Genomic DNA, 15,632 nt, shown 5'->3' with positions numbered 1-15,632 from the left:
TGTATTCATCACATTCCCATCTTCCTCCACCTCCTTCTGCGAGCCCACTCTGACCGGTAAAGAGCGTGTGCTCTGTGTGGGTCGGATCGCTGCGGAGTTTCTGTCTTGCACAGCGATGAGCGTTAGTCATCCAGGTTGGTGGATGAAGAGAACAAGTAGCTCAGGTGGGTGGAAGTGCCCTCATATTGGATCACAGAGAGGCCTCAAAAAACAAAGAACAATGCCTCTGAGATGAGAAGCAGAAGCGGAGCAACGTTTTTCAAAATAGGGCTTCAAAAATAACTGTAAATGATACCAGCTTGTGCCTGACAAAGAGGCTTAAATCCTTTTCTTTGTTCCTAATATTAGTTTCTCATCAAGCCAATTAGTTTGTGTATATTTAGAAGTCACCCAAACACACAGGAAATTATGCGGAATTCCTGAAAAGCACAACTCTTTATAATTTCGTGTATATCATGCAAAAAAAATAAATAAAGGAATTAATTAGAAATACATTGAATGGAGACTCAAAGGGATTATCTTTCAACGGGACAATATTGTTGAAGAGCAATACTGAAAAACTTTAGTGCTACTTTAATTGGAATTAAGTGTACAAATTTAAAACCATCTGTTTTCCCATATGATTTGGAAATTGGATGTGGCTATTACAAGCTCATCAAGTAAAATGTCCCTCAAATCATCTGCATCATTATATCAACAACACCCAAATTAATCTATTAATTTTCCAGTTAAAATTTTCATCAGTTTAAAGGCAATGGAAAAAAATAAATAAAAATGTTAATAAAAAAGGGAGCTTTACAATATACTCTTGATCATTGAATTTGATTGTCTGAGGCAACATGAACAACAGATGGTGCTACCAAAAAGGCAATGAAACTAGACATTTACAGTCCATATACAGGCACACACACTGTACCTAACATACAAAAATAAATCATCAAGTATAAAAAAAAGACAGGCTTCGCACCACAGTACATATATCTGATCCATTGTTGAGACTACAACATCATCAGCAATAATTATTCAAATCTACTGGTTGCACATGCTAAGAGATGATAACAAACCAGTTAATGGAAATTTAAAACTCTAGTACGACTCGGCATTTTGTTTTGGCTCAACCCTGTGAGGAAGATGCACACTGCATTTAAAATTTGAGTTCATGTTCAAAGAGCGCGAGCAACAAAAGGCAGGCCCAACCCAACAGGAGACCGAGGTTCTGGAGGAAAAACATGAGGCACGGTCTGTCGGTCTTTACTCGATTCATCTCTGGAAGCTGATGAAAGAGAGAAAATAAGAGTAAGAGCAAAACCTTCAGCAGTTTGGCAGAAATACAGGGTAGGGCTGGCATTATTCTCTAGTTTTCGTACTTCCACATAACCTCGTGAAAATAACAGTCAGCGATTTTCCCATCGCTCAGTACTTTCCAACTGTACTACTTAAGGTTTAAGTTTTAAACCAGAATTTACAAACACGCTAAGCACTCCATGACGCTGTTCTGAAGCACAGCTGGACTTTGAGCTTCTTGATGCTGAGGTCAGCTTACTACTAGTTTAACAGGTAAAACCTTTGTTAATCACACAAATTAGTGTGTTAGTACTTTGTAAAATAATATAAAGTGCACAGCTCAGGTTGATGGGAGTGCCGCTATTTTTGCAGGCATTTGGTCACATACAAATGCCTGCAAACTGATGACAGACAATCCTGAGAGACACATAGCATGAAAACAGGTTGATATACACACACCCCTAAAAAGGGCTCAGGTTTTGGTTCCTGATGGTCTCTTGGAGATTGGAATAATTTTATGTGCAATTTTTCATGATCTGCAAAAGCTGTAATTCTCAGCTGTTTGACCAGTTTTCCATTGGTTTAGTTTCTGCTAAAACAATATTTGAACTTGAATTTAGTAGTGGCATTAGAACACATTTAATGACTCTTTAAAGACTCCTGCTGGTTAAAATGCACTAATTTAACCAAAGTAATATCACCCATTTGTTTAGTATTTTGACTGTTTTTGTTTAGATTAGATTGAAGTGTATTAACTAACACTAGCAAGACTGAAACCATAAGCTATAGGGGTGCAATGCTACAGTATTAGCCTTAGCACACATGCTAAGGCTAATAGCAAATAAGGAAATGACTTTCACTCACTAAAACTATAACACAAAGCTTTTCGACTGGCCATACCACACAGTAACAATCTTATTCACATTATTAAATCTAAAATCATATTTATAAAGAGCAACACAGATGTGACAATTGTTTTTGTACAAAAACAACAACATTGTAATCTATTATTGAAGTTAAATGTTTGGAAGTCTATGGGAATTCGGAGCCATCATCTTGAAGGAACTGCATTTTTTAAACACTGTCCTAGCTGGCGTTTTAGAGCCAGCCTCCAAAGTTTCTGCTTGAGATCATTGGATCAGTTTAATGTTTTGTAAAGTGTTACTCAAACTGGAGTTCAAAAGTGCATTTAAGGGGGACTATTGATACATTGAGGCACTAGTTATTTCTGCACCAGGACAGAGGATCACTGAAAGTAAATTATGTCACCCAGTGCATCTGTTTGGGTCATTCACATTTGGGATTTTTTTCTTTACTGTTTTTGAACAACAATAAAGTTTTATGGTAGAGACACCGTAAATTACATCGTAGGTTCTGTCCTTTTACAGGATTTGCTGTCAACATGGAATGGCTAATAAAGAATATCACAAGCCATGTGCTTCACAAAACCTGGCTTACCATTTCCACCAATGACAAATAGAGAAAAATCCCAGCAGTGACAGAAAAGATCCACTGCTGCACTTCTGTCTCTGAAGAAACAAAAAGTCCGATGTAGAGCCCCATGAAGGCCGTCAGAGCGCTGAGAAAGTTCATTAGCACAGCAGTCTTCACTGAGAGTCCAGAGCTGAGCAGCACTGCAAAGTCCCCTTGGAGACAAAAAGCATACAAGATAAGTCAGCCAGTCAAGGAGAATAGTTTCCAAAAGATAACAAAGTCATCCAAATGAAAACACAGTGACCTCTCACCCATCTCATGTGGAATCTCGTGACACAGGATGGCCACAGTGGTCGCCATTCCAGTCTCAGATGAAGAGGAGAAAGCTGCCCCGATAACCAGGCCATCAGCAAAGTTATGAAGACTGTCTCCCACAATTACCATCACAGCCAGCAGAGAAACCCCTTGTCCTGGGAAGACAAAGAGGGCCTGTGTCAACAAACTCATCCTCAAACTGTAACAATTCCTCTGTCGTGCCAGGCAACTAATTACAAAGCACAACTCATTCATCTGCGTGTGATGGCGCAGCTCATTTAAAAAACAAGAAAAAAGAAGTTCAGCTTACTAGGATGTGAAGGACGCCTTGTGTTTGCATGCTCAGGAGACATTTCTGTACACTCCAAGTCATCCACGGGTCCCTGCAAGATAGACATACCTGTTAACACCAGGGATTCTTGAACATTTTTAGCCTTTGATTCAAGAGAGAATTGTAGAATAGTTGTCAAATTAAAGGAGATACATGAGACTTACTATCCAAAACAGGAAAAAGGTCTACAGTGACAGACTTTAACTTTAGTAGTAGTCATGGTGCCTTTAGCGTTAATATCAAGAAGTTATTCAGAAGTTGTTTCAAGTTATTTCCACAACACAATAAGTTTGCCGTTTGCAAACAATAACTTTCAATGTCTTTGAAATTGCACATCATTGATGTACAATATGAAAACCAGTGGCCCCGAGACAGAATCTTGGGGAACCCCACACAACAGATTTCAGTTTTGATTTTGTAGCATTTGCCTGGTAAACTGATTCCAGTTTTCAAGATAAGTGTTCCTACCAAAGATAATGCCAAACCTCTAACCCCATATGTGCATAGTTTGTTAAGTTAAAGGTTATGATCAACTGTATCAATTTTTTTTTAACTAAAAATACTCCCACAACATATTCTTTGTTTTCAATAGCAAGTTGAAGTTGAAGTTCAAATTTTATTCGCCACATGCAGTGGCAGGTTGCCCTGCAGTGGAATGAACCCGCCCCCCGACCACACACACACACACACACACAACACACACACACACACACACACACACACACACACACACACACACACACACACACACACACACACACACACACACACCACGCAACACAGACATCACATGGGGATACAAGTCAGAGAACGGTTGCATTACAGAAAAAACACTGAAATGTACACTACAATGGGAAAGGTACAAGAGGAAAAAAAGAGACCTCTACTCATGCTGGGCTATGGAGGACAGCATGAGAACAGGAAACAAAACTGTATCTATGAAGCCAATGAAAGTGTGTGTTGTGGTTCTTTTGGGTCTAAATCCTTATAGTACTCTGGAAGTAGAGAGATGAGCCTATAGTTTATGAGGAGATGTTTATCTCCAGGTTTACATATTGGCACATCCTTTGCAACTGGTATCTTTTCAGGAAATAAACCATATATAATGACAAATTACAAATGTGGGTAAATGGTTTCTAAATCCATATTCGTTAGGCTTTCCATGTGAGGGATCTACTCTCTGAGACCTGTTTGTGTATTTAAAAGGATCAAGTCCTGAGGTATTAAACTGTCTTTGCACAATTCAACAGCATGAAGTGATTGCTGAATGATTTAATACTTCTCATTCTCCAGCATCCTACATGTTCTGTTTCTTTACTCCCTCCTACACCACTAATCATTTTGTTATATAAGAGCAGTGCGGAAATTTTGGTGATTTCAGTCAATTTTTGATCAAGAATTTGGGGGAATTAATACTAAATAAAGTGTGATGAAAGATGGGATCAGGATTATGCCAAATCTTTGTACCGCCCCTCAACTTGTGTGGTGAATACCATTCTCTAGCACAACACTTGCTGCTTTCTTGGAGGTGTAATGGGGGAGTGAAGCATGACTGGGGTGAATGAATTTATTTTCACTTAAATAGGTCTCCTGTGTTACAGTGTTAGCGTACACATTTCATCAATGTGTTGACATGAGCAGAATTGCCTTACTATAGTCACAACTGTGTGTTTTATCACTAAATAAATAACATGGATGGGTATAGGAATGAAAATTTACCTGCGAAGAACAGTCTTTTTATTAAAACAAAGCAAAAAAACTGTTCACTGTGACTTGACTCACCAGCTGTATTGTGGAGATAGACTTGCCTCTCTGTGAGTGACCATTACAGTTCAAGGAAAGGTCACCGCCATGACCCTGCACACAAAAGAAATTCATGAGATCAGTTGCTGAACATGCACAGTCATAGAAATGTGTTTCTGCTTTTGCAAGACCCTTAAATGTTTAAGCCTGTGATGCACTGCTTCTGAGTAACTTTCTCAGATTCATCTTTTTTGTCATTAAATTGATAAAGGCTACAAAACAAAAGCCTTACATGACTATGAGAAGGGACTAGAAAGGAGAATAGTTTTTCAATGAGGAAAAAGCTGTAAATCCCAGCAATCACTCCCAAGATCTTCCACAAATAATCTTTTTCTTCATCATAGTCCTCATCACCATGATTGTGTGTGCTGTGATGGAGGCCAAGGATCTGCAAAGTAGACAGAGAGGAAACAATTTACTCCACACTCAAGCTATGTGTGTGGTGGGTTATAGTGGACGGTGCGGTGACCTTGTACCTGTGGTATGAGGTGCAAGAGAGCGTCTGCTGACAGGGTTCCCACTGCCAGACCAACAAACAGCTGCAGGATTAGTGAGTAGGTTTCTTGGCAGGAGTTGAAGAAGATCAGACAGATACCAAACATGGAGCCCACCGTGATGAGAAAGACAGCAGCTGTGCTGTAGCCATATTCTGCAGGAAGGAGACAGCTTTGCATAAAACACCAAACCAAAAATGTAGTAAAGAACAAGTGATTTGTTATGTCTGGCCTTCAGAGGCAAGTGCAGCTGATTCGGCCTCTGCAAGCCACTTTGCAACCCACCTTAACGTCAGCTCATCCGTACACTGCTATTTATGCTATTTCTAACTTAGTCAATGTCATGTTCATTGCTGGTAAGAATTGCAACTATTGGTGTGTTTTATTTAGCTGAAACTGTAGCATGTTGTATTTATTACAACGTTGGTTTGTGAAGAGAAACAATCAGGTAAAGCGTCTTACTCTCGAGAGCTGTGGGCAGAGACCCTCTTGTTTGTTGCTCTTCAGGCTCACAGGCATTGCCTAGCAACTGCTGAATGATGGCTGGGCAAATTTGTCTGAAGTGTTCCTTGGAAATTGGCAAATGAGGATCCAGAGCAAAAATATCCACCAGCTGATTGGCTGAAAAACATACCTGATTGGAACAAAAAGAAAGGGCAAATTTGGAAGTGAGTAGGAGGTATTTCAAATCAAGTCTCACTGTGCCTGAATGAAGTTTTTCATTCAGTGTTTTATGGTTTTCAGTACTTTTTGTTTGTCATAACCCAATCAAATATTTATCTCACCATACCTGTGCCCAGTCACTGTTTATTCCTTCAATTCCGGGGTTGCAGCTATCTTGCAAATCCCTAGCCACCTTCTTTGAACCTACTATGATGCCTTGTCTCTTCCTGTTGCCAGAGTGCATCCCTCCTTCCCGTCCTACTCTCAGCTGATGAAGCAACTCCTCCAGGTCTAAACAGATAAATGGAACACAATATATCAGGGGTCAGTGCTTTAAACCAGCATTTCTTTATTCATCGCTTAAAAAGACAAATAAAAAGATGGGGACAAACTGTTTTGAAATCCAGTACATCAGTCATTTCTTGGTGTGACTGAACCTCAAATTAACCTGCATTTTTTACTGTCATGAAATAATTTTAACAATTTTCATATGTGTAAGTATAGTTTTATAGTACTGCCTTTGATGCAGTATTTGAGCATCTAGTCTCAAGATAATCGGTTCCCTCTTGGAGCATGTCTGTTAAGAAGACTTACAAAAAACAAAGAACAGCTAAATCCTCTATTATTGTTCAATAATCTTGTAATAATCATTAACTGTATAAGAATGATGGACATAGCTTCCTGCATTCTTTCCAATAGCCAGCAGGGGGCGACTCATCTGGTTGAAAAGTAGTATGATGCTTTATCACCTTAGTGAACACTCTCCTGATGACTTATTTAAAATAGTATGATGTATGTGATGGTCTCCCTTAGAGTCAAAAAGAAGCAGGATGCGTTTTAGGACAGGCATCCTCTGTGACTGACTCGTCACTCCCTTAAGGGTGTGCAATATTTCCCAGTGTCTCAGTCAGATCCAACCCAGTATTGTGATTCGTGGCTTTAAAGCTGTAATTGCTTCACAGTGGAACTTCATGTACCAATGGGTAAGGTCATGGTGGCTATGACCATATTTTATATAGAGGCTTTAATATGAACAATGGATCCACTGGCTGTTGCTAGTAGAAAGTGTTTGAATTGTCCCACCTGTGCCTTCAATCAGGCAGTGGTTATATTCACATAGTGGGTAAACCAGCTGGTGAACAAAACCATATTTAAAATCTAAGGTGTCCTTTTCTCAGGCTGAAAATGGAGCTAAAACGAGAGCATGTGTTGTACAAAGCTAATGCTGCTTTGCATTTGATGTTTCTATAGGTAATGGTGTGTAGCTGTGGTCTGGAAGGAAAATATACAAACATGCTCTTTTGAACTCACCCATAATCTGCAGGTTACTTGTGCAGTTAAGAGAATGAAAGATATAATCTGTAAAGAAGGCAGGAGGTGGCAGGTTTCTCTTTCTGAAACAGTGGCCTTGGAGAATATGGCTAATGATGGCTGCGGCCACTCTGGGAACAGCAGATGTACCAGCACCTGGATTTCCCTTAACATCAGCATCTTCCAAGAGATGAGCTGCATCGATGCACTGTGGTATGGAAAAACTGAATTATTTATATGCAGGCGTATGCACGGTAAAAAAAGATATATCTGTCAGAAAATGCTCTCTCACTTGAGAACTTGAGGGTATATGGTGGCTGGATGGCTCATAGTGTTGGTTGATGACCTGCAGGATGCTTTCTGTTTCATTGGATGAAAGGAAGCTGTTGTCTTCAGCTGGATGTAAGTTAGTGAGGGCCAGAAGATAGAACTGAAAGTTCCCAGATGAGGAGGAAAAGGAAGAAGGAGGGGGGGCAGCATTTGACACACACAGGTCTTGCAAGTTAATTATATAGTACAGCAGGACAGTTGAGATCTGCTGGTAGTTCTCCTCAGTGAGGACATCCTTCCCATCATCCTTCAGCACGGAGAGGGCTATGTCTGGTGTCAGGCACTGTAACAAGGACAGGAGCGATTAAAAATAATAATTATAATTTTTTTAATACATTTTATTTAAAGGAAGTTGAAAAAATCTAGGTCATGCTAACTTTTGAAAGATGTTGTGTTGATAACAGCACTACTTTTTCTCTGCACACAATGTTCTGTTCTTTGCTTCTTGGAAAAGAAGTGGTTGAGACCAATTAACCCCACATGCAGGTTGCAAACGTTTGAGAGAGTGAGTGAAGCACTGTTTCTTCTGGGAAAGAGCTGGATATTCACTGAAGAGAGATAAAAGCTACTCTCTTAATTACTAAATCTTAATTTAAAAGTTTGACGCAGACATCCTTATCTTCCACGTCATGCTGCTCTGTTGTATCTTAATTGCCCCTGGGAGATAAATAAAGTCTTTCTGATTCTGATAATCACACTGTCAGCCCAGCTGCACAAGCATGAGTAGTACCTCTAAATCCACTCTGTAGAGTTTATTATGTCAAACGGAGGGATGTTTAAAGCCACGAATGCTCTGTGCAGGTCAAGGACTTAAGCCTCCACATCCACTCACATTCCAGCCATAACAAACATTTTTCCTGCTGTGTGTTCAGGAAAAGCATTATTGCCCTTGCTCAGTTTAGCACTTAGTGACATTTTAGTGATAAAACATTTTAAGACAGGTGTAAGCATTACCTTCTCACACATGTCCTGAGAGCTGCCCGTCCGCTCTGTGCAGCGCACTGCCTGGAGAAGTGTGGTGATCAGTACACTGGTTCTGTTCTTCTGGAGTTGAGCCTTGTTGTCCGGCCCCACGGGCAAATTCAAGGACTTGAGAGCCTCCTGCAGGTACCCCTGCTCCTGCCCTTTCACTTCCAGCATTCTCCCAAGAGGACAAAAATACAGCAGTAGCAGCAGCAAACACCAAGTACTGCTCATGAAGTACATGTTCCTACCAAGGTCGTCAAACTCCCTCACACTTCCAGGACTGGCTAGAGGTTTGAGATGACAAGGAAGTGAGACATGGAAAACAAGAAAACAGAGAGAGAGAACTGTATCAAGGTGAATGATGGCAGAAGGCTACTAAGAAAGGCAGTGATGTTTTTTAGACAAGGGAGGTGCTAATAATAGGCACAACTGATCTGACGTGAACTGGACGGTTCGGAGGTGAACCAGTCCTTACAGTGCCGAATGGTCAGTAAAAGCCTGGGCCCCTCAGTCCATAACAAAAGGATTAGTGCAGGCAAGTGAAAGAGAGCACAGGGGCAGGGAGACGGGGGCATGAGGGGGAGACTGTAGACAACATAATTAGTACTGAGGAAAAATAGGGACCGGATAGAAGCTGTTAGAAATGTAAAGAAATAGCTCAAACAGAGCCACATCTGAGATATCTCCTCTTAAGCAGTAGGTATGTGGCACAGAGGCGGACACTGTTACCTTTTTGATTTATATCTCAGTTTTTAGAGCAGTCCATGGATTGAATTGTTTTCCTAATTTAGCAGCTTCAGTTGTAAAAGAGAAAGGGAGAAGGTGATGTGAGTGAGTGCATGTGGTGTGATGATCATAAGCACTCCATGTTTAAGCACCAGCGATGCTCATATCTAAGGTTTTCATATTATGCAGGATCTCTGAGTAATCAAGGATCAACCATGCACTGCAAAACACGCTAAGCTTCCCAACATCCTCCTACACTGGAAACCCTGCAGGTCGATTCGACCCGGCAACAAGAGCACATAGTTTATTGTTTAAAAATTCCTGTAAGCTACAATAACACCTGAGAGAGAACAGATGAAAAAGCTTACCCGATGTACCAGGCCTATACCGTTCTCCACTCTGCTCCAATCAGCTGCTGTGACGAGGTCTGTTTTCCTCCTAGGGTGAAGGTTTTCCTGGTAGGGCAGACCAAAGATCCAGTGCTAGTTTGGGGAGAATTTTTGGGCATTGGTGCTGCCGGTAAAACCCTCTTATGAGAAGTGAGTAAGCTCCTGAAGATTAGCTGCGACAGCCTTGGAGGGCTGTAGTTACCATGGAGAGTGCTGCCTCATTTTCAACAATAAGGTGATGGTGGGGGGCTGGCCTCTAGCAGGGGTGACTGAATGGCTGAAGCCTGATGGAGTAATACTTAAAAAGCTCCCTTAGGAAAAAAAGGTTTATGCATAAATAGACTTGCTTTGCTGTGTTTCTCTCTCTTTCTGTATTTTTTCTGTCTCTCTACATCATGTATTTTCTTTTTTTATCAATACATATCACATCCCTACAAAGAAAAATCCATAAAAGTTTCAATTCATGCTCTTAATCCTGTCACTGTGAGCATCTATACTGCCAGAAAAAACAGGTGTAACACAGGCTATGAAAAAAGAAATATTGTTCTTGGCTGTGACAGCAAAGTGCTCACACTTATGCACGCCGTGTCTCGTGTATAAGATGGACAAACAAAAGCCATTTTCAAAAGTTTCTTTAGATTTGTAGATAGAGGCAAGCAGTGAGTTTTTCTGACCTTTCTAATGCAGAACAACATCTTCAATGTAGCGTTAATGGGATCCTGGTTGTGCTCGATAAATTAAAAAAGAACAAGGGTGTTTGCTCAGGAGGGACTCGTGAAATGATCTGGCAGCTTTTTATATAAAACGGGTATGTCAAACTCATTTCATATTCGAGGGCCACAAACAGCCCACTTTTGTAAAATCCCTATTTTTGTCAGGGCAAAGAAGTTTAAGTATACATTTAATCCCAATCTTAGTATTAGAAAAAGAAGTTAGTGCAATTAATCTGTCTCAGATTTTCTATGTTATAGGTAATGAAAGAAATCTGTCAGCATGACTCTTAAATTAAAACTGTAAGGGGAAAAAAAGCACGTGTTTAACTCAGTGACTGTCTTATAATCATAAAACAAAGGTTTTTGTCAATTCGCAGAAAATGTCTTTGACTTTTCTGTCATTTAACTGTTTATCTATTACTTACTTAATCTGGCGTCGTATGAATGGCAATGGGAGAGATCGCCATCAGTATAAAAAGCTGTGAAAGTTGTAAAATTGCAATTCAATGCCCTCCTTCACAGTGTCCCATGAAATCCAGCGGGCCATATTGAGTCTTTGCCAGGCATGGCCATGGAGTTGGACCCAGCAACAGGTGATTCATATTGAGGCTGATGAAAGGCTTTTTGTTCCAATGGTTTATTGAGCACTTAGTTTAAGACCATGGTGACTGTAGGCTTAATATACTGTGGACTGCTAGTTTGTTTTGTGTGCTTTTAGGTTTTTCTTGTCCTGAACACCCTGGAGTGGTTTTTATAAATAAAATGTATTTTTTTTGTCCGCCTGTACTTACCACCTCCCTGCCATCAGGTGATTAGCTGCTCTCCACCTGATGGAGAAGGACCTCTCTTTCTTTCCTTTCTACACATGGTTACATAAACATCACAGTGGAAACTAAGCATGTTGCCTGCAGCTCTATTAGATTCAACTATTCATGTTTACCATAACTTAGTGGAAATCAGCCCAGTCTTCATGTATATCATGGCTCTAAATAAATACTATGCTTCTATTCATTCACTTAAAAGCAAAAAAAATGTAATTTTTTTCTTCATGTTTTCATATTTTTTTAATCAGGCTTTGATTTAAATGCCATAAAAAGATTTGTCAAATAGCACTAAAATTCACTTTTTGTCATTCTCATCATTCATTAAAACAAAAGAAAAAAATTTGTACACATTTCACATTTTGAAAACAAAAACGCAATAATTTGTAATCACTATTTTTCATACAAATCGTACAATTTCCTCAAACCCCCCCCCAACCAAACAGTTCCAGTTTCCAGAGAAGTGATCCAAAATATAAACATAAAATGAAAACAGAAATCTAATTTTCATGGGGTTGATTGCCAGTAGTAATACGATGGCACTAGTCCAAGATGGCGGCCAACCAAACCGGTTTGACAACCGGTTTGACCGGTTTCGTGCGTGTGCGCATGCGCGTTCAGGTGTGCTACCGGTTATGCTTGTTCATTCCCTCTGGGCGGGAACGACTCCTCCTAGTGGGATGTGCTAGGTTGTATAGGTATAAAAGTGATCCTTTCACATTCTAAGAGCATCACCGCCACGGCCTGAGGAGCACCGACACATCGCGCTAAGGATCCCCGACGCATCGACCTATGGAGCTCGGAATGACATCAGCATCAACCATGACACCCAGCCAGGACATCGCCCATGCCACAGCCGCTCTAGGTATGTCTTCAGGAGTATGCAGTCGGGGTCCTCAACGTAAAAAGCAACGCTGTGAAAACGCTGTAGATGGGACTGTATTTAAGTTAGAATATCGAGGCGCCGAAGGGTATGTGTATGCCATTAAATATACCGAAGGGGCAGTTGTGCTTAGTATAGATTGTGGCGAGGGATTGTTTTGGGGGGAACCCCAAGTCATGTCTACTAAAAACTGGAAGCTCTTCCGCACCGTAGTGTGTGCGGACCTGGACAATGTGGGCTTCCCAGAGCTGCTGTATGTTTCCCAGTGGAACAGTGCATCAGGCCCTGAGCTTTACAGGGTTGAGGCTGATTGTTTCAATCGCAACCCAGACGACTTTATTTTTCTCAGTGTATGTGATGACAGGGAGAGTCTTATTGCTTCCAGAGGGCTTGAAAACTGGAGGTTAAATCCTTACCCTCTAAACCTAGAAGAGCGCACAAGATGGTTTAAGGACTTGTTTTTTATACAGTGGTGCAACTGGAGAGGTTTGTCGCGTCTGTTTAGCCAGATTGATGACGCGATCAAGAGGGACAGACTCAACACTGCATACGAGAGTATTAGAAAACGCCTTGTTTTTGACGATCTGGCGAGTTGTCTGATGACTGGTTTGCCTGCTACCCTGTGCAAACCTAAAATCATAAGACCTTACGACAACTAAACAATAAACTGGTAGGTTTAATGTGCGGGTGTGTTGGGGTTGAGTGTGTATCTATGTGACAAATTAAGAGGTTGTGGTTTTCATTTTACAGAGCATGACATGCACTCGTGGGACCTGTTGGAGTCACCATCAACAGCGCTGCTAATCCCGACCCCCCAGACTGCAGACCTGTGGGAGGAAACTGTAATCGACATCAAACTCGCAACTCTCCACCTGTTGATGTTGGCATTGAATGAGTTTATACAAGAGACATGTTACGGATGCCAAACAGGCCACCCCAGTCAGGTGCAACACAGCTGCTTGCAGGAATTGTCTGAGTATTTCTTCGACACCTACTATGATGATGTGATGATAAGGCTCCAGACTGACCGATTCATCCCTGCCATCCGGCTGTTTGTACGCTCATCCACTGCAGATGGGTCTGGAACACAAATCCGCAGAGTTGCAGAACACATCATGTGTGAACTGAGATCAGAGCGATATATAGTATGCGCCATTAATGACAACATTGGGCACCTGCTAGATGCGAGTACTTGTGCCCGCCGTGTTAAACCAGCCATGCTCCGCATGATTGGAAACTACTGGGCTGGGTTACATCTGGTTTAATGTGTGCTGTTCAAGTATCCATTGTCTGTGATTGTGTCTTTGTGAAAATTAAATAAAAAGACTTGTTAACATCAACATCTTAGTCATTTGTGGTTTGTAAATCATGGAAAGCACATTGCATAAAATATATCATGATCCAGCCCATCCTGCGGGGTTGGCCAGTTTAAATAAGCTACGTATAGCAGCAGGGGAGGCATCAGATGTAACACCTCCACTATCTCAGGTCAAACATTATTTAGAACAAGACGACACTTACACACTCCACAAACCTGCGAGGATCCATTTCCCCAGAAATAGAGTATTGGTGACAGGGGTCGACAAACAGTTTCAAGCCGATCTGGTTGACATGTGTGAATATGTGGCAGATAATGATAATGTGAGATATCTGCTAACATGTATAGATGTATTCTCAAAATACGCATGGGTTAGATGTCTAACAAACAAGACAGGGACTGTTGTATCAGCTGCTTTTGAGGATATACTTAGTGAGGGTAGGATCCCTGTGAAACTACAAACAGATGAAGGCAAAGAGTTTTATAATGCAACTTTTAAACAGCTAATGAAGCGATATAATATCAAGCATTTCTCAACAGCTAGCGAGGTTAAATGCAGTATTGTCGAGAGATTCAATCGTAGCTTCAAGGGTAGAATGTGGAAGTACTTAACATCAGCCAACTCCCGGAGATATGTAGATGTCATACCAGATCTCACACAAGCATATAACAATGCTTATCACAGATCTATCCAAATGGCTCCGGCAGAGGTGAATAAGCATAATGAGAAGTCGGTCTTTAACGCGCTGTACAAAACGAGGCCTCAGAGGGAACTGCGCTTTAAATTTAATATCGGTGACACTGTACGAATATCAAAACTGAGAGGAAAGTTTCGAAAAGGATACGAGCAGACCTACACCGATGAGATTTTCACAGTCAAGGAACGTATAGGGAGACAGCCCCCAGTGTACAGACTAGTGGATCTAGCAGGAGAGGTATTGAAAGGCTCATTTTATGAGCCTGAGATACAACGTGTGGTTGTTGATTAAAACAAAACATTTAAAATTGAAAACATATTGGCTAGAAAAAAAGTGGGTCGGAAAAAGCAGGTGCTAGTGAAATGGCTAGGATGGCCCGACAGCTTTAATTCGTGGATTCCAGAAAAAGACATCGTTGAGGCGTAATTAACTCAGATGACGCAGCTCTACACACATTCATTCAACACTGAGCATAGACTGAGAAAACATGAATAAAAAGAACAACAATGCAGGCTTCTATGTAAGCCTCTTCTCGAATGCTTCAGCACATGTTTACCCGGGTAATAAAATATCTAATTTTAGAACAAAGCTAGCAAAACCTATTGTTTTGGATCAGCTGTATGAGGTCGCTGTTATAGAAATACAGTACCCACGCTGTTGTGTTGGGCTCTTTTAATAAAACTCCTCATTTAGGCGATAACGTGGAATCCCACCATCTTTATTCCAGCTCACTCCATCCAAACATAGCATCACTTCCTGTCTAGAAGGGTAAGTACTGCCGCCTAGTGGCGCATGATATACCTCAATATAGATTACACCACATCCCCCTTACTGAAGTCAGACTGGTACATTCTTTTGTTCTTCAAACAAAACATAACTGCATATAGTTTTTTCAATATGGCATATCCCAACATTTCAAGAAACAAAGTCAGTATTGTCATAAACACTTTTTCTTTTCCTCCTGTAACTGAATAAACACTCTTTTTTTTTCTTTTCAACCTGTAACAGAATAAACACTTTTTTTGTCTTTCCACCAAACCCTTAAAACCACAACTTAGCATTTGAAACACACTTTTCCGTTTTCAAACAATCAGCTTCACAGATCAAGTCTTTTCGGTTTAATCACCTCCCTACCAGACCGGGTTCTAACCAC

The 15,632-nt window shown here is 40.8% G+C and overlaps 1 protein-coding gene across 7 annotated transcripts; it reads right to left on the bottom strand.

Moving 5' to 3' along the window:
- Positions 1-416: 416 nt before the first annotated feature.
- On the bottom strand, positions 417-11,960 carry LOC102314656 (zinc transporter ZIP12). 7 transcript variants are annotated; one of them, XM_042215368.1, is made up of 15 exons: positions 11,185-11,960; positions 10,026-10,330; positions 9,661-9,725; positions 8,920-9,215; positions 7,928-8,248; positions 7,636-7,843; positions 6,452-6,615; positions 6,124-6,295; positions 5,644-5,816; positions 5,400-5,555; positions 5,147-5,221; positions 3,344-3,416; positions 3,030-3,188; positions 2,743-2,930; positions 417-1,273 (listed from the first exon to the last, which is right to left on the bottom strand). In XM_042215368.1, the coding sequence occupies exons 4-15, from the start codon at positions 9,169-9,171 to the stop codon at positions 1,145-1,147; spliced, it is 2,070 nt and encodes a 689-aa protein (XP_042071302.1). In that variant the 5' UTR covers positions 9,172-9,215; positions 9,661-9,725; positions 10,026-10,330; positions 11,185-11,960; the 3' UTR covers positions 417-1,144. The 7 variants fall into 7 exon arrangements, with proteins under 7 accessions (XP_042071302.1, XP_042071303.1, XP_042071300.1 ...); XM_042215369.1 differs by lacking the exon at positions 9,661-9,725 and having other exon boundaries at positions 10,026-10,112; positions 10,249-10,330; XM_042215366.1 differs by lacking the exon at positions 9,661-9,725 and having other exon boundaries at positions 10,026-10,357.
- Between the last annotated feature and the right edge of the window lie 3,672 nt (positions 11,961-15,632).

The sequence above is a fragment of the Haplochromis burtoni genome, unplaced genomic scaffold (genome assembly GCF_018398535.1).
Source record: "Haplochromis burtoni strain Fernald_Lab_line unplaced genomic scaffold, NCSU_Asbu1 Contig_705, whole genome shotgun sequence".
Classification (NCBI taxonomy): Eukaryota; Metazoa; Chordata; class Actinopteri; order Cichliformes; family Cichlidae; genus Haplochromis; species Haplochromis burtoni.
Note: the sequence above shows the minus strand (reverse complement) of the source record. Positions and strands in the feature narration are given on the sequence as shown.